The following is an 18,407-nucleotide window of genomic DNA, read 5'->3' as shown; positions in this document are numbered from 1 at the left end:
TGTGTGTGTGAGTGTGTGTGGTCAGTTACATTAAGGAATGTTTCATTGTAGGTTTTATAGAAAGATTTGTCATTTTGAAAAAAAAAAAATATATATATAAAATTTCTTAAACATACAGAAAAAAACCTGAAATGTCCACGTTTCAGAAAATAAATTCTATAAACGATGTATAATGTTTTAAAAGATCAGATCACTTTAGATGAACGTCGCAATAATGTTTCTGGAAGAATGTGTGTTCGTGACTTTGACAGAAATTTGATGGGATCTTCTGTTAGCTGGGAATCAAGGCCAGATAATTATCCCTGAACAGAATCAAAGTTTGAAGAAGTTTTGCGTCCTCGTTAAAGCATCAGGTCTTAGTTTGATGTTAATTTCGAGACGCGCTCGTGTGAAGCTCGTCTGATCGCGTCAGTGCGCTAATTGTCGTCGCGTCGACTTAAAGAGTCATTTCCCACAAAAGGGAATCTAACTGTTTTCTTTTCTCCTTCACATTATCCGCCAGCATCGCCTCATTCGCACTCGGGTGGCAAGCGCGCGGCCGCCTCTTTGAACTCCGCGCGCGTGAAGTCGCTATAAAAGCGCCGGAGTTTGTCTTTTGCGCAGTTTCTCTCGGATATGGCGCAGATCGACGTCAACGCGTTCACTGCTCAGGTTCTGTCCCACTGGGACTGGAGCGGAGAGGACAGGTCGTTCGGAGACGCGTCCTCGCCGGAGTCCGGAGCCAGAGACGAGCAGCAGAAGCCCAAAGTGAAGATGAGTCTGAAGAGGAGGATGAAGGCCAGCGAGCGCGAGAAGCTGCGCATGCGCAGTCTGGCGGAGGCGCTGCATCAGCTCCGCGAGTATCTTCCTCCGGTGTACAGCCGCAGAGCGCAGCCGCTCACGAAGATCCAGACGCTCAAGTACACGATCCAGTACATCAAAGAGCTCTCCAGCATCCTCGAGCAGCAGATCTGACCTTCCCTTGCGGCTCGGATGAAAGCGCCGTTGCTATGGGAACGTTTGGAACGCGCGTCGGCCGGCGGTGGAAACATTGTATCATTCTGTAACACTGAGGGATGTTCGGCTACTTTGAAGCGTTTGATGACCGTCCCGCGTCAAGCAGTGTTCCACGTCTCTGAGAACAGTGAACCAACGTCACTGGAATGTTAAGCTTGTGAGAACCTTTCCAGAACATCCTGAGAACAGCTGCTGTTGTACAGATTAATATTTTCTGTGTTTGTTTGTTCATCCACTCTTATGATTTTATTCGGATGTAAATATTTCTTGCTGATGCTTGAGTGGAGTGTCGGTGTCTAATATTAAGAGTGTCTTTTATACTGGAATAGCTGAATAAACGTCTTGTTCGTGTTGATTTAATCTGGCCTTTGTATTTTGTGTCAAGATTTGTTCTGGAGCGCAGTAACTCTTTATCTGATCTGGGTTATAAAAACATTGAGAGAACATTGATCTAACGTGTCTAAAACGTTCAAATGCCCATTTTCTTTTCTTTTCGTGGTTTTAACGTAATTTAAAGGTTACAAAAACGTATATTCCTTTAGAAATAACATCACAAGGACATTTCTAGAATGTTGACGTTTTGAAAAGAGAAGGTATGTTATATGAAATATTAATAAAATTACAAAAACATTTCATAAACATTTCTTTAAGAACGTTAGTAAGTTGTGATAGCTGGGATACGCACAACCTTTTATGTGATGTATAAACTATAACAGTGGTTCCCAACCTTTTTCAACTCGCGGCCCCAGGGCCGTGCACAGACCTTTTGAGGGGCATGTGCTGAAACTGAAAAAGGGCACCCCCCCCCCCCCCTTTTTTTTTATATTAAGATTATTTAGTAAGCCTGCATAAAAGGAAGAAATGGTCACATCTTCATGACAAATTCAGTAACACAAAATAATAGTCTCAAAAGCTTTAGATTTATTCACGATTAATAACATCCATGATAATAATATTAGATAATTAGATAATATAGATAAACAGGGTTTTAAGGGCTTCTTTAAACCTAATACAACAGCAACCTTCTGTTAGCCATGTATCTGGCAAAAATTTGATACTGTGGTGGACCAGGGATGTTGGTCTCTCGAAGGTCTCTTATTAACTACACTTTCTCTAAAATAAGCCAGCAATGAAAAAATAAATAAAAATAGTGTGAAATGTACAGTTGCAGTGAAAAGCATTTCTGAAGGATCACGTGACACTGAAGAGTATACTGGAGTAATGATGCTGAACATTCAGCTTTGATCACAAAAATAAATTACATTTTAAAATATTCAAATAGAAAACAGTTATTTAAAATTGTAAAAATATTACACAATATTACTGATTTTGCTGTATTTTGGATCAAATAAATGAAGGCATGAATCATGAATTACATTCTGCATGATAAAATATAAAGATTTAAGTGATCTTCTGAAATTTTTTTTTTAGTTACTACTACATTACTGTAGTAAAACCATGTTTTATAACATTTTATACAGAGAGTATACAGAGAGTATACCATAACATGATTAGGCTAAATGTTAATAAATTAAGTGTATCAGCAATCATAAATCAAAGAAGAAATTTCTTAGAAATATGTTATCTAGGTGACGAGGATCACGCGTCGCTTTGTGTAAGTTCCAGTATGAAACAGCGCGGGGGCGCACCTGTTATGATTTCCCGATGGTAAAAACAAATTATATGTTGTTGTATTACTTATCAATATATCGTTTTTGACCAGCGAATGTGTGCAAATGTGATTTTTTTTTTTCTGTCCGTCATTAAAACGGCGATGGCGCCTGCCGCTGCCGGGATCACATTACATTTTCATCTAGTTTACAAACTAGTTTTTTTTAGCTATATAGACGGAGCGCTCAGTTTTTCCTGTGGTAAAATGCATTTGGCCAAAATCGCATTTTATAAAAGATGAAATGCTACTGTATGCACAGGCTATTTAAGTGTTGGCTATGTATTGGCTATGACTAGATGGCAAATGCTAGCCCTCTCTCTCAGGCGACGTCCCACGTCTCAGTCAGTCAGTCAGACATCAAATAAATAAAATATGAGCTTTTATAGACAGTGTTTAGTAGTACTTATTCAAACAACAAGATATTTATTTACCCTTCGCAAAACTTTGTTCAGCTCAGCTGGTGTCTACTGTGCGGCTGCTGTGGAACTTCAGTCGATTCAATGAATATAGAGGGGGCGGAGTTATCAGCTTACTGACCGCTTGAGGATCCAATAAGACTTACACAAGCTTGTTTTAAGAACTTTAATTTGGTAAAACAGACAGACAGGCGTAAAGGGTGACCAATAGCATTGATAAAAAAATAAAAAAAATAAAAAATAAAAAAAAAAAAAAAAAAACACCACCAAAAAAAGGGCACTTCAGAGTGTAAGGGCAAAAAGGGCATGTGCTCTGCACAGGTTGAGCCCTACCTGTGCACGTGCCTGCGCGGCCCACACAACCACACACATATGTTTGCGCGGCCCACTTCAAAAAAATTAACTGACCCCGCTATTGTTGGGTTAATAACTTAGTACTCAGAAGCTAGATTTTAAACTATATTTATTGAATAAACTAGGGCTGTGCGATATGGACAAAAAAAAAAAAAAAAACTATCGCACTAATCACTAATTTTGCAATTGTGCTTTTACAGTCATAAATGCATTCAGGATTAATTTGAAACATATTTCCAAAAGAAAACCAATCAGAGCTTTATCAAAAAGTTGTAACATCTCTAGAACAGACATAAGTCAAAATTATCACTATAGTGAAGATGTAAAAAGATGTATAGACTTGTGGCAAAAAAAATAAATAAATAAAAAAATCCTGTATACAGGGACTTTTTTTTCTTTTTTGCCATGCATTCTTCATAGAGCTCATTAATTGTAGCGGTGCCTCAGGTGTTTGCAGTGTGTATACAGTAACAGTATGTGTATGCAGTCAGCAGTGAGAGCGCATAAATATAACGCGAAAGCACATTAAAATAATGCACGAGTGCGAATCTCTCTGTTCACAGCAGATTTCCTTTGCTCTGTCACAAAACCGGTCGTGCTTGCTCAGATACACGCTGCTTTGCGAGGAGAGAGTGTGCACATTTAAAACGTGTCTCCTCTCACTTAAACTGCATCCTGTTCACTAACAAATTCACTCTATGCTCATGTGTTAGACATGAATTATTTTCGCACGTTTTTATTTCTAGCCTTTTACCGCAGTGAGAACGCTCTGATCCGTCAACATTGGCTCAGAAAAAAGGCGCATCACAGACAGTGTATGAACCGGGAGTAAGGCATATGCGCACGCTCAAATCGTGATTTTAGGACGTTTTCTTTTAATCGCACAGCCCTAGAATGGACTGGAAATGAACAGAAAATAATTGGCGGACCACAGGTTGAAAACCACTGAACTATAATATAGCCTATAGGCCTATTATAATTTTACTATTAAATATATAATGTTATATAAAATTCTATTGTGTTGCTTGAAAACAATGGCTAAAGTTAAACTCAAAGACAAAATACACCTTTTCCTCCTTTTTTCCTTTGCAAAAGCACATGCTATAAAACTTCTAACAAAAAATAAGGTCGAACTAAATACTGAAAAAAATCAATCTATAACTATTATATTTTTAAGTGAATAAACCGAGCTCAAATAAGATAACGCTAAAATATGTTTTGCTTTGGTATTACACAGACTGTATAAAAACTGTAACTGTATTACACTTGTTTACGTTCACTGCGTCGTGACGTCGGTCTTGCGACAGGAACGCTGGCCAATCGCAGCGCTGTGTTCGGCGTGGGCGGGGCCTGGCGGTTCAATGACGCTGTGACAAAGAGAATCAGCGCTCGTCGTGACGGAGCGGCGCGGGCCGCCATTTCAAAGCCGAGGAAACGCGGGAGCTTTCGCGCTGTAACCGACGGATGCGTGTTTTATACAATACACCGAATTAAGTTCTGTATTTTTAAGGCTCGTTGTTTAGAAGAACTCTCAGTCTCGTAAGGTAAGTGAGTGAAGACGAGCTGTGAGCTTGTAATGGAGCGCTTGTGTGTTTCTGTCCGCGAGCCGTTAAACCGTATATTCTCCGTCGATCATTCTGAGGAAAAACGTCACCGTCGAGCAACCAAAGGGTGTTTCTTTGATAGTTCAGGGTGTGTTTGTCTTCTTAGACTATATTTCTATCATATAGAGCGATTATTGGTTTCAGATGTGATTATGGCGACAGAATGGTTTTAAGCCTCTGGTAAATCTCCGACTGCGGGAAATAAACGAAATTAAGAGCTCGCAAATCCCTTTCAAATCACCAGACTAATGTATCAAGCGTTATTCTGTGTGATTGAATACACTTTGATTAGGAATAATCGTTATATTCAGGTGCAATAACGACAAACTCACTCGTTTAAATTCAAAACAAACGAAGATGTTCAGATTTGCATCATAGTAATAGTATATGAAGCTCCGTGAAAATGGAACGGTGACACTGATGACGTCACCTTACACTCACGGGTGTGTGCAAATTGTTATCCAATAAAAAGCTGATATGAGAAGCACCGCCCCCTGCTGACGTCAGACAGCAATTCGGGTTTCATCGCTGTAGTGTAAATGAAAGCCTATTGGCTGTTTAAAGAATATATGTATATTTGGAATCCTTGCCCCAACTTCCTGTTTCATAAGATAAGGTCTCTTAGGAGCCACAGACTGCTAAAATATTAATTTCCTTCTCGATAATCTTTGGTCTTGAGGTGTTTTCTCTCATTCTGATTTCGTTGTTGGAGATCTGGACCAGTTCATGATGTCAGATATTTGAGAAATGCTTGGAAACCACATTTTTTATGGTCTGCATTGAACCAAATATGCATTCTTCTAAATATTTGATTGAATGCGTCATTTGAGTGAATGCTGCTCTGAACCAAATATTGATTTCATACAAATGATGCGTTCAATCGAATATTGCTTTAAATCAAATGTTGTTAAAGTCTGTTGGCTGTTTAAAATATAAATATATTTGGTATGTCCTGCCCCAACTTCCTGTTTCAATACTAATAAATAAGGTCTCTAATGAGCCGTGAACTGCTAATATAGTCATTTCCTTCTCTGTGATCTTCATCTTGAGGTGTTTTCATTCACGCATCAGCTCTCGGTTCTCAAAAGCTACATTAAATCCTCTGAGCGTGTGCCTTTTCTCACAGAAGCTTGTCTTCAGATGCTCACTTTTACAGTTGGCTGTTCACACTATTAATACATGGCTTGTGGCGTGCTCTGAAATCCCCACGGCCTGGATCAGCTGCTGCTATCCCAGCAGGCCGTGCGGTGATGTGAAGCCGGGCGTGTGGGTTTAACACCTCAGATGTTTGACATAGACGCAGGAACATTTCCCGTCTGGATCTGGGACAGAGGTGAAGTTTCAGGACGGATGTGTTGTGTGTTCATAGGCTCATGTGTTTACAAAAGAGAACACTGTGGTTCACTACAGACAGGCTTCTTTCACTGGATGGCATTGTTGTTTTACAGATGGATGGCGACACAGAGCAGGTGGAGGAGACGACAGAAGTGATGGAGGCCACAGAGACACCCTCAAATGAAGAACCTTCAGCTGACAGCAAGATCAGGTGGGTCACATGACCAAAGCTGCTACCGTCATTGGTTGTCCTCGTCAATAGCGGTGTGCAATGATACTGTAATTGTTATTATAGAGATGTGCAGTTTGACATCAAGTATTTAGCAAAACCCATTCTAAACTGCCTACAGAGCACACACATACATCATGTGAAGTTTAGACTAGTGTAGATTAGAGTGTTCTTTCACTGCATGATTCAGTCTGTTAAAATGCATTTATATGAATTTGTGTTTATTGGCAGGGGTCGTGGAGGGAAGATCCGCGGCAGAGGAGGCCGGATGCCCCGTGGGTTCCGTGGAGGACGTGGGATGATGATGATGATGAAAGGGTTTCCACCAGGTCCTATGAGAGGAAGAGGCCGCGACGGGTTCACAAACGGATTCGGACCCATGAGGTCTCGACCACGTGTTCTCGAGTCTTTCTTATCCAGCACCTTAGTTTGTGTCGAAAAACAACTTTTTAATAAATATAGCAAATATAGCATTCATACACATTTTGCATTTGAAACAAATGTATCCAAATATTGAATTTAAACTAATTTTTAACGACACTTTCTTGCTTGTTTGCAGGAGAGGCATGGGGCGTATGTGGCCGTATCCAGACATGCGCGGCCGACGAGCTCGAGGCGGACCAAGGGGAATGAACCTGGGTCCACCGGGTCCACCGCCTCCACCTCCTCCCCCCATGCACATGAGAGGACCTCCACCACACATGCACAGGTAAGGAGATCTGTACACCTTCAATATTTCTGAAAAAAAAAAATTATATACCGCATTGAATCAACTAATGCACTCATACCAAATATTGCATTGACCCAAAAAATGCAATGAAAAAAATATTGCATTTATATATATTATGCATTGAACAAATATTGCATCGACCCAAATAATGCATTTATCCAAATATTGCATTTAAACAAATAATATATTTATCCAAATATCGAAGCGAAACCAAAAATGCATTTTTCCAAATATTGCATCGAAACAAAAAAAAAAACATTCATCCAAATATCGCATTGATACAAATTTTGCATTGAAACAAAAAATGCACAGAAAAGTTATCTATTTATACAAATATTTCATTGAATCAAATAATGCATTGAAACAAATAATGCATCGACCCAAATTAAATTAAAAATGTATGCATTTAGCAGACACTTTTATCCAAAGTGACTTACAGTGCATTCAGGCTATTAATTTTTACATATCATGTGTTCCCGGGGAATCAAACCCCCAACCTTGCGCTTGTTTGCTTGCTATATTAGTGCTCTACCAGTTGAGCTACAGGAACAAATAATTACAGGAAAAAAAATCTATTTATCCACATAATGCGTTAAAACAAATAATGCATTGAATCAAATAATGCATTTGTCCAAATATTGCATTTAAACCTGATGCATTGATGGTTTAAATTAGATTAGATTATTGAGGTAAACCTAAATAATTAATTTATCTAGATATTGCATTCAATTAAATATTGCATTGACCCAAGTAATGCACAGGAAAAAAATAGTTTATCCAAATATTGCATCGAATAAAATAATGCATTAATCCAGATATTGCATTGAAACGAATAATGCATTTATACAAATATTGCATTGAATCAAATAATGCATTAAAGAGCAATATTATCTTAGGCTGGGTTTACTATTGATTTCTCAGTTATATTGAGTTCTCGTTGTGCTTTGTTTCATTTGATCTTTCAAATTCTGTCCATTTTATATGCCTCTGTCTCTTTATATGTATCAAAAAATGACTTGGTATATTTATTTATAGGAAATGTATAGATACTGTAGGAGTAAATGTATAATGCGTATGAAAACGGATAAACATTTAGGAGGACAGGTGTTGAGAGTAAAGGGGCGTGTCTTTCCACAGGCATGGCCCGCCTCCTCCACCGCCCCCTCCGGGACACCCGGCGTTCCGAGGGCGACCGCCACACCCCAGGGGGCGGGGCATGATGCCGCCCGGTCCGCCTCGCTTCTTCCACCCCAGGGGGTAAGAACGCACTCACCTGCTCCACATATTCCCTAGCGCACATGTACTCTCGTGACGGCGCAGAGCACGGCTAAACCGTAACAGATCCAGCACATAAACTACATTCCACTAGTGCATGACAAGCCTGTGTTTCTTCACTGTGTGTTTGACGAGTTTGGGCCCCTCTTGAGCAAAGCAGGCCAATCCAAATGTGTGATTTTATCCTTTCATGCAGCTACCACAACGGATCGGCCCCTCGTCTGCCCCACCCGCCTCCAGGCAGGGGCCAGCGCTGGCCGGGGCCCCCCGGTGCCCGGAAGTTTTAACCAATTCTGTAGTGTTAACGGCCGTCGCTCACACTCATTACAGACTCGCAGGTCCTTTTACTGTAACGAGCACGCTTCCTTTTTATGTTACTCCATTTGAGGAAAAAGCCCCGAAAAAAACAAACATTTAAAAGCACTCTCACTCTGAAGACGAGAAGGAAACATGTTCTTACGTTGATTTAAATTAAGTGTATCTCATGAGACTTTTACTCCTCTAAGTGTTGTCTGGTCTGCGTGGTGCTATTCCTGTGAGCCTTAAGCAATCCTCTTCCTTTATTCCTTGAGAAAACCTAGGATTTTAGACGAACCGCTGTGTGTTCCTCAGTACGCTGGCACTGACCAAGCAGATCCCTGACCCTCCATATGTTCTTCATGTGTAGTGCTCATCAATTATTAATGATCTAATATCATAAATGTGCAGCTACTTTAAGTCAAGTGAGAATATTGCTGTTGAAAAGTATTCCTGTTTCTTTTTTTGCTGGAATGATTCTGTTAAAACCACAAATCCATGCATTGATTTAACATGACCGTAGAGTAGCACTACGATTTATACTTCTTTAAATAAACCTTTCCTTGCTTTTCTATATTAAAGCCAGTTTTCGAAAGTATTTGATTCAAAATAGTACAAGTAAAAAAAAACACAAATATCCTCTGTGTTGAGTTCTGAAGTGTTATGGCACATTGTAACCGATAAAGTCATGTGAATTTGTGAATGTAAATTGAACAGATAACAGCTTTTGACTTAGTTTTGGAGAAACCAAACAATAAAGTTAAAATAAAATGACCTCTCTTTTTACTGTTTATTTAAAGTAAAAGCAACTGAATGTCCATTTCTGTAATGTATTTTAAAAGTACTGATCACTTCTGAAGCTGAATGGACAGTAATGTAAAGACATGAGCACTGAAATATTCACTAGAATGGAAATCACAGTGTTACTTCTATATCTCTATATTTACATCATGCATAATAAAGCACATAAATGCCTGTCCTATGACTGAGTAAAGCTACAGTTAAACACACTGAGTAACTGATTTCCAGCGGAGTGAGGCTTTTAAAGTTACCCAGAGGGCTGAAAATTGAAGATGTCCACGGATGTCTCTCCAAGTCACCGGCAGACCTGCAAGTCTCAGAGAAACAGCACACTTCTGCTCATTCGACTGATTGGGAAATTGAGTTCAATTCTAGATGCATGAAAGCCAGGACACGTGCGGTGTCTCCTCAGGCCGCGCTGTAGAGCACGAAACCAGACGCACGAGCAGTCAGAAGTTTGGAGACACTCGTGATTATTAGCAGATGTTAGAAGGAAAGGGAACGTTCTCTCTCTACAGTAGTTCTTCTTCTTTATGTGAACGTTAACGGAATGTTACATTTGAGTGTTACATTGAACGTTCTCTGATCAAAGAGAAACATTTAAAAACATTCCCTCCATGTCCAACTAAAGCTTTTCTGGAAGAATGTGTAAATGATGTTTGGAGAACATGATTAAAGTCCAGATCACGTTGAGGGAAGTGGACATGTTTTTAAACCCAGTCACAGGAGGAACACACATGATGAGCGTTTCTTCTGCTGTGTGCAGTTTACTGCATTTCTCCATTGCTCAGTTGAGATTAAAGCATGCTAGACTGATGTTTCTGACATGAGCGGAAGAATGTAATCAGATGCTGTTGGATCAGATCAGTGTGTCCAAACTTCTGACTCGTGTGGATTCAGTATCAGTCAAATATTTAGTCTGAATCACTCTCTCATACACGAGGGCTTAATCCTTGATATTATTCTTACATTCATATTTTAAATGCTATAGTGAAAATAAAAGCAGCAGGAAACAGAATTCTGATCGTGATCAAGCTCCACGCTACTGATCTGTTTATGAATATTGACCGTGACGCCGGCTCATGTCAGATTGAGACGCCCGGCTGCACACTTGTGGAAGAGTAACTGTGTAATACGAGGTGACGTGTGTAACGTCTTATTACAGTCTCTACACAAGCAAATCATTCATTAAAATTGGCATGGGATTTAAAACCATTCACACAAATTCTGTATAAAGAAATGACAAGAAAGTCACTGGATTTAATTAGTTTACCAGAAATCAACATTACTGATAATGTGCTCATCCCAGATCAGGATGAGTTTGTTTCTTCATCAGGTTTGGAGAAATGTAGCACTGCATCAGTGCAGTGAATGGGTGCCGTCAGAATGAGAGTCTGATAAAAACATCCCAATAATCCACAGTCCATCAGTGAACATCTGGAGAAGACAAAACCTGAAACAAAGCCGCTTTTAACTCAAACACACATAGTCTATGATCCATAATAACACTTCCTCCAGTGAAAAAGTGCATCTGCTTTGTCTCTCACATCAGAATCCAGACACTTATTTGTTTAAACGCTGCTTGATCTGTGCAGATTTCTCTCCTGATTCAGACCAGAACACTGTTTCACTGGAGGAAGTGTTATGATGATAGGACTCTGAAAGCGTCTTAACGCTGCGTGTGTTTCAGCTCTGGTCTTCTCCAGATGTGGACCGCTGGACTGTGGTTGTGGCAGTGATGCAGCGCTACTTTTCTCCAGGTCTGTGCAGGTGAAAGCGAGGGCAGGTTGATTTGTTTTCCTGAGTTACACACGTCACTGTTCTGATGTAGGAGCAGCAAGCCTCTGTGTTCCTCTGAAGGGCTCTTCTGCTGCTTTCACTCTGGACTGACTCTTCTTGTCTCCTGAAGGGGTGAGACACCCTTCTGAAGGCAGCCGGACTCGCAGGAGGCCCCGCCCACCGCCGTGAAGCTCCGCCCCGTAACCGAGGTGAGCTGCATCTCTCTGCTCTGGACTGATCTGTCAATCACTCTGTAACCGTGAGAACAGAACCCTTCAGGCACAAAGATCTGCATCCACGCATTGCAGACAAAAATAATTTTGTACGCATTGATTTTGTTAAAAAAGGTTATGCATAACGCATTATAATCATTATACATAGGTTTTATTTTTTTATTTCAGTTTTTTATTTATAAATATTTTATATTACTTGACAAACATTGAGTGGGCAACTAATTGAAATAGTTTCATAGTTTTTAATGGCTATACAGTTTTTATTTCAGCTTTTACATTTAATTAGTTTGTATTGTCTTTATATTTTTATTATTATTATTATTTTATATATTTGAGCAAAACTCAATCAAAATGAGGTTTTGTCCTGGCATCAAAAACTAACACTAGCTCCTCTATTCTCTGTATTCTATCTGTTTTCTTTTTAATTATATGATTAACAAAAATCAAAAAAGGCCTCAAATAAACTAGCTTGCTGTTTTCTTTTTCTAGTCTATCGGTTTTATTTTTATTAATTATAAAAACCCTAGTTTGGAAGTCACTTTGGGGAAAAAAAAAGCATATTTTTATTTCAGTTCAAGTTTAACTATGATAATAACACGTCTTTTCATAAATAATTGCAATTTGAAATGCACTTTAATATTTGCAGGCAATAATATTAATACTTGCATTATAACATTAAATCAGAAATTGTGTTTTTGTCGTGTTTTAATGCATTCAATTTTCTAAAAGTGCAACAGTGAATAGACAAGTATAATTGTGCTCCTAGTTATTCATGTCACAAGGCATAGTTAATTAAATCCTGTTTAATGCACTACACATAAAGGCTAGTTTCAGTTTTTAAGTAAAGGAGAAGCATCCAAGGATGCACTTCAGTTTTTGGGTCGCCACATAACTTGCACACTCTGGATAATTTATGTATTTATTTATTGATGCATTTCTACACAAAGAAGATTTGCCAATCTAATATCTGAGGCACGTTCAGTATAGTGTGAGTATCGTGTGCTTCTCCAGACGACTGAAGAGCTGCAGAGTAACTCGGAGATCATCATCTTCTGCTGCTGCTCAGGTGAGACTCCAGGTCTCCAGAGATCATGTTTTCATTCTGTTCAGACTGAGGCTTCTCAGAGGAGGAGTGTGTCTGACGCTGTGCTGTCTTCTGTGTGTGTGAGAGCAGGGAGTCTCTTCAGAGGAATGTCTCGTTTGGTGACGCACACGAGGAGCTGTGAGTAACACACTGACATCTACACACACATCTTTACTCCACTCCTGCATTAAAGGAAGCACGTCTCTGCAGATCTGTCTCTGGGTTTTTCATTGTGTGTGGATTTAACCATTTGAGAGAAATAACTCTGGCTTTACTGAAAGATACATATATATATATATATATGACAAATATTATAGAATATAAATATAAAATAAACATAAATTAAACAATATATATATACACACACACTACTGTTCAAATTTTTGGGATCAGAATGATTTTTGATAATTTTACAGGGTGTCTTCTGCATTTATTTGATCAGAAATACAGGAAAATTTTATATTGTGAAATTATATTATGTAAAATGCCTTTTTTTCTATTTTAATGTACATTAGAATACCTTTTTCAGGATTCTTTGAAGAGTAAAAAGTATATTTAAAATATATATATTTTTAACAGCATACACTACAGTTCAAAAACTTGGGGTCAGTACATTTTTATTTTATTTATTTAACTTTTATTCAGTAAGGATGTTAAATTGTTGAGAAGTGATCGCAAAGACTTGAAATATTTATATTTTGAATAAATGCTGTTCTTTTTCTACTTTTTATTCATCAAAGAATCCTAAAAACAGTACTGTAGTCTCCACGAACATTATTGCACAGCACAACTGATTATAATTATGATAAATCATGATATTATTCTGATTTCTGAAGATCATGTGACACTGAAGACTGGAGGAATGATGCTGAAAATACAGCGGAGCATCACAGAAATACATTACACTTTAATACAGATTCACACAGAAAACAGATGGTTTACATTAGAATAATATTTCACATTTTTTACTGTATTTTTAATCAAATAAACAGCCTTGATGAGCAGAAGAGACTCATTTAAAACACTTAACTCTCACTGACCCCTAACTGTTGAACAGCAGTGTAGATATAGATATAAGAGATGTATAGTTTTATTTAAATAAATCTGTATTTATATATAAATGGGTGATTAATTAATGCTTCACTGAGTGTGCTGAGGTAAGACACTTCTTGAAGGAAAATGAAATGATCTAGTGTAAAGTGAGAAACAGCTCTCTTCAGAAGCGGAGTGGAGCAGCTTTGATTAAGTTATCATAGTAGTTTCTGTCAAATCAACCATATTTAATACCGAGCCGAAGTGTTCGTGAAAGAGCTTTGACAACGCAAAGCCGCCATGTGTCCTGCTGCGGAAGCGGAAGTGACGTCACCACAGGGAGGAGGAAACGGCGCCCCTAGAGGCAGTGAATGTATAAAGAATGGTGTATTAAATCTGGTCAGTGTTTTATAGTCATGGTTCCAACACTTCTCCAAGAATGAGGTTAACATTTAACGAAACTAAATATTTGAAATTTACACTTGCACCGAAAGCAAAGGAAATGAAGATGAAACACATGATTTAGCAATTAACACAATTATTATTCCTGGTATAGAAAACATATTCCTGAAACATTCCACATTTCTGCATATTTGACAAAGAACTGTCATTACTTTTATCACTGAAACAAATAATGCCTTAAACCTCGAATTATTAATAGAAATATGTTTCTTACAGTATGATACTCGTCTGTTTTCTGATTAAGGAACTTAGCATTTTGTTCCAGTCTATCGTGATTTAGATTTTTAACTTTTAATTTCACATTTGGACTTTTGAAGTCATATTTCTGACTTTTATCTCATATTTATGGCTCATAATTCCGATTTAGTGTGCCATAACATAACTTTTCCTCATAATTATAATATGCCAAAGCATACGTTTTATTTATTTGCTTTTCTTCTCGTGTGAGGACGTATAAATACACACATTTGATTTTAATATCAAGTTAAAACAATCGTTGCCAAGTCTGCGATTGTTTTTCATATCCGCGGTTTGAAGCAATCCCAATACCAATAACGTGATATTTAGCCCCTAAACTGTGAATTTTACCATGGCAAAAAAAAATTATTTTAACCCCGGGAAGCAATTTTTATCGGGTAACCTCCTGGAAATGTGATCGGTCTAGTTTTGGACTAGTTTTGAGAAGCAACTGGGCAGGATTTGTTGTGAAAACCTGGCAACCCTGACCTGAACACGTGCTGGAGATATACTCCTAATTACAGGAGCGTCTTTACTGATGGGATGTGCATGAAACTCGCATTAGATTTTTTGCATAGCATTAGCATTTTAATAATTTCTTGATAAATTAATTATTTTTCATCGTTAACCCATGATCTTATCACCATCTTGTACATTCTTCCTGGTTGGGCATCTCTTTCCTGCAGTGTTCAGACATTATCTGGAGAATCCACTGAGACCTGAGCGTCTTTGACTTGTTCGCAGTTATTATTTGAGCTGTGTATTGGTGGGAGTCGGGATTTAGAGAAGGAGAAACGTGACTTTGGTGAGCGAATGTTTGTATTGAAGGCATGCTGGGTAAATGATGTTAGGTGTTTTTAGAAGAGAGGAGCATGGAGCAGCACGGTTCTTTATAACTGCAACACTTTTTAGATTTGTGTTTGATTTAGTCCATTCTGTCTGAAATAAGCCAAATACACCCATGATGCTGTTTGGGGTTGAGGAGAGTCAGGACTTGTTTAGCTGTGTTTATTTGCTCTGTTCTGTATATTTAGGGGTATCTCATGCTTCTTGTTTTGTAAACAGACTCTGGGGTAACTCACTTGAAGCCTATGCCCTAGGGTTTGCATTATACTGTAATGAACAGTTTTGTTGTTCCTCAAAAGTTTGTGTCTTTTGTCGCTGTGTAGCCTAATAAAAGTGTACAGGTTGAACTCTCTCTCCTCTGATTATAAACACACTGATTAAACCAAATCCATGGCACATCTGCATGCTTTTATGAGAAACATCAAAGCACGCAGGAGACACGTGATTATAAAATGAAGCGCTATGTTAATGTTTTCTTTGAAGTACTGTAATATTTTAGTCATGCAGAACCATCGCATCGCGAAAATGTAAACAAATGTTTTTCTAATGATTCAGACTTGAATATTATAATATTTACATTACTATATGTACTGTATATGCTACATTATACCCAAAATGAATGAATATCAACACAATATTAACAAAGTTAATTTCTTATAAACCTCTCTATGATGGATTGGGATTTTAAGTCGGTGTATTAACTTGTATTTAATGTTTAGGGTAATGTTTAAGTTCTCTGAAATACTAAATTCACTCTGTGTAATTTTGTCTAAATACATTATACTGTTTATTTTTAATTGCAAAGCAATATAACGTCGTCTAGCCACATCATACAGATATAATGGGATTTAGATAATGTTTCGTATAAAAGCATCTACTAAATGCAGAAATATAAATCTATAATCTGATTAATATTAGAATGTGCTTCTATAATGAAAGCCACATTTTGAGCAAGACTGTTAATTCATATGCATCTACGGTCTCGCTTTATTCATAGCAAGATAGCAGTGATGCACAAATTTAAGGAGATAGGTTATATAAAACTAGAAATTGAAATGCATAAGCATTTAAAAATTCCCATGTGAGTAGTTTCTCGAGGGTACAAAAAGATTATTGTGTGCATGCAGAGTTTACATTTTTTCAGATGCTCAGTAGGTTCACTTTTATGTTTTATCACTTCAAAATATAAATGGAAAAAAAAATAACATTTACAGATGACTGGAATATATACCAAATATAAAGCTGAAAATAGTTTTGTGTGAACTACTTTTGTTCAATATGGGCCGCAAAACTACTGAGATGTTTGTACATGTGAGTCTGAAAAAGCATGGAATTTTAAAATGCAACGTGCAGGAATCCTCGTGTGAGCCCTATTTAGTGCGCACTACCTAGTGCACGGAACCCTGTCCGTGGTGCTGAACGCGCACGGTCACGTGACAGATGCACAATTAAACCGCATCGCCTGCATTTCCAGTGAGCAGAGCCGCAGGAAACATCATCAGACGAGCGATGGAGCGAGTGGAGAGTCTGGAGAAGATGAAGCAGATCTGCAGGAGAATACAGGACTCTTTCAGAGAGCTGCAGGAAGATCTGACGCCCTTCAGACCCGAGCGATGCTACAGGTGACGACCACACACCCTGTTCATCACACATCAGGCTTTAATACACAGCGACCTGACCTGATGACAAAAGAGCAGTGATGTGACAGTCTCAGCTTAACACAGCACACAGAGGAAGGTGTTTATATGTGTGTGTGTGTGTGTGTGTGTGAGAGAGAGAGAGAGTGTGTGTGTGTTTATAACCCAAAAACAAAACAAGTAGATAGAATAGAATAGAAAAGGAATAGAGAAGGCCTTTTGTGTTTTGAAAGTGTTACATTTAAATATAATTGTTACATATATAATAGATACAAACAAACAATGGCGCGATAAAAATAGCGTGCTCTCGAATAAAAGTGTATATACGTCCATACACCTGTAAAATAATTTATCACACTGATCAAACCAGTTAATATGCCATAATGTAATGTTTTCATTTTTAATATGCGGTAAATGTTCTTTTCTAATGAATGCCCGCGCATTTGGTCACACTTAAGCGGTTCTTTGAGGCATTAAAACGCTACATTCGATAAGCAAATCGTATTAATTTTTATTAAACCATGGCGCATGCGTACTGCGGTGGAGGTCACGTGTCCGTGTGGGTGACGTCAGCGGACTGATGTATGCGGATATACCCCCCCAACAAACATAATTGCGGGTGTATCGCGTCGCGGAGGAAGCGAGGGTCGCGCGAGGATGAGGATGGAGAGGTAAGCGCGCGGAGCATAATATAAACTCCTCTAGAAGCGCTGGAGTCCGTCCAGATGTGAGAGAACACGATATAACTGTGTTTCCTGTCATCAAGACTCACTCGATACATGTGCACGCGCTTTATATTTACAGACGAGAGTGTGTGTCGTGTTAGCCGCCGTCTCGGGTGGGCGTGGCCTCATCTCATTTCCTGTGTGTGTGAGTGTGTGATAGAGAGAGAGAGCGAAAGTGTGTGTGTGTGAGTGAGTGAGAGAGAGAGAGCGAGAGTGTGTGTGAGTGTGTGATAGAGAGAGAGAGAGAGCGAGAGTGTGAGTGTGTGTGTGAGAGAGAGAGAGAGCGAGAGTGTGTGTGTGTGTGTGTGAGAGAGAGAGAGTGAGTGTGTGTGTGTGTGTGAGAGAGAGAGAGCGAGAGTGTGTGTGTGTGTGTGAGAGAGAGAGAGAGAGAGTGAGTGAGTGTGTGTGTGAGACAGAGAGAGAGAGTGAGTGAGTGTGTGTGTGTGTGTGTGTTTGTGGGTTAAACATGTTTCTGGTTGAGTCACTGGTGATCAAGAAACTGAATTCACGAGTTTTGTATTAGTGGAGTGTTTTCTTAGTCAGCCATTGATCTCATTATTGTCAGTTATGCTAGTTGATTTAAGGATTGTGCATATTTTGATTAATATCAGTATTAATATCTCTCGCTGTGTTCAGATCTGTCAGAAATCACATGTACATAAT

At 38.7% G+C, this 18,407-nt stretch overlaps 3 protein-coding genes across 9 annotated transcripts in view; all 3 read left to right on the top strand.

The window, feature by feature from the left end:
- Positions 1-575: 575 nt before the first annotated feature.
- On the top strand, positions 576-1,356 carry msgn1 (mesogenin 1). Its single transcript, XM_052554093.1, has one exon. It carries the CDS (start codon positions 616-618, stop codon positions 952-954), a length of 339 nt encoding a protein of 112 aa, XP_052410053.1. The 5' UTR covers positions 576-615; the 3' UTR covers positions 955-1,356.
- A 3,443-nt stretch (positions 1,357-4,799) lies between these two features.
- Positions 4,800-15,729, top strand: si:ch211-51e12.7 (uncharacterized protein LOC336335 homolog). 4 transcript variants are annotated; one of them, XR_008153517.1, is made up of 7 exons: positions 4,805-4,982; positions 6,491-6,588; positions 6,838-6,990; positions 7,166-7,315; positions 8,474-8,593; positions 11,541-12,947; positions 13,642-15,729. XR_008153517.1 is itself a non-coding variant. In XM_052554084.1 (6 exons), the coding sequence occupies exons 2-6, from the start codon at positions 6,491-6,493 to the stop codon at positions 8,896-8,898; spliced, it is 612 nt and encodes a 203-aa protein (XP_052410044.1). In that variant the 5' UTR covers positions 4,800-4,982; the 3' UTR covers positions 8,899-9,682. The 4 variants fall into 4 exon arrangements, 3 of the variants coding, with proteins under 3 accessions (XP_052410044.1, XP_052410045.1, XP_052410046.1); XM_052554084.1 differs by lacking the exons at positions 11,541-12,947; positions 13,642-15,729 and adding an exon at positions 8,808-9,682 and having other exon boundaries at positions 4,800-4,982; XM_052554085.1 differs by lacking the exon at positions 13,642-15,729 and having other exon boundaries at positions 11,541-13,014.
- The window catches only part of tmem181 (transmembrane protein 181), a 17,425-nt gene continuing 10,659 nt past the window's right edge, over positions 11,642-18,407 (top strand). Inside the window, exons 1-4 of one of the 4 annotated variants that reach the window (XM_052554060.1) lie at positions 11,642-11,697; positions 12,733-12,787; positions 12,896-12,943; positions 16,857-17,004. In XM_052554060.1, the coding sequence (XP_052410020.1) occupies positions 12,913-12,943; positions 16,857-17,004 (179 nt within the window). In that variant the 5' untranslated portion in view covers positions 11,642-11,697; positions 12,733-12,787; positions 12,896-12,912. Of the gene's footprint in view, positions 11,698-12,732; positions 12,788-12,884; positions 12,944-16,856; positions 17,005-17,546; positions 17,691-18,407 lie in introns of those variants that run through there. The other 3 variants (XM_052554061.1, XM_052554062.1, XM_052554063.1) reach the window with 3 other exon arrangements.

The sequence above is a fragment of the Carassius gibelio genome, chromosome B4 (assembly GCF_023724105.1).
Source record: "Carassius gibelio isolate Cgi1373 ecotype wild population from Czech Republic chromosome B4, carGib1.2-hapl.c, whole genome shotgun sequence".
NCBI lineage: Eukaryota > Metazoa > Chordata > Actinopteri > Cypriniformes > Cyprinidae > Carassius > Carassius gibelio.
Note: the sequence above shows the minus strand (reverse complement) of the source record. Positions and strands in the feature narration are given on the sequence as shown.

Coding starts and splice junctions, on each gene's coding strand:
- si:ch211-51e12.7 (XM_052554084.1), top strand. CDS start 6,491: ATGGATGGCGACACAGAGCAGGTGGAGGAGACGACAGAAGTGATGGAG. Junction 6,991..7,165: donor AACGGATTCGGACCCATGAG/GTCTCGACCACG, acceptor GCTTGTTTGCAG/GAGAGGCATGGGGCGTATGT. Junction 8,594..8,807: donor CGCTTCTTCCACCCCAGGGG/GTAAGAACGCAC, acceptor CCTTTCATGCAG/CTACCACAACGGATCGGCCC.
- msgn1 (XM_052554093.1), top strand. CDS start 616: ATGGCGCAGATCGACGTCAACGCGTTCACTGCTCAGGTTCTGTCCCAC.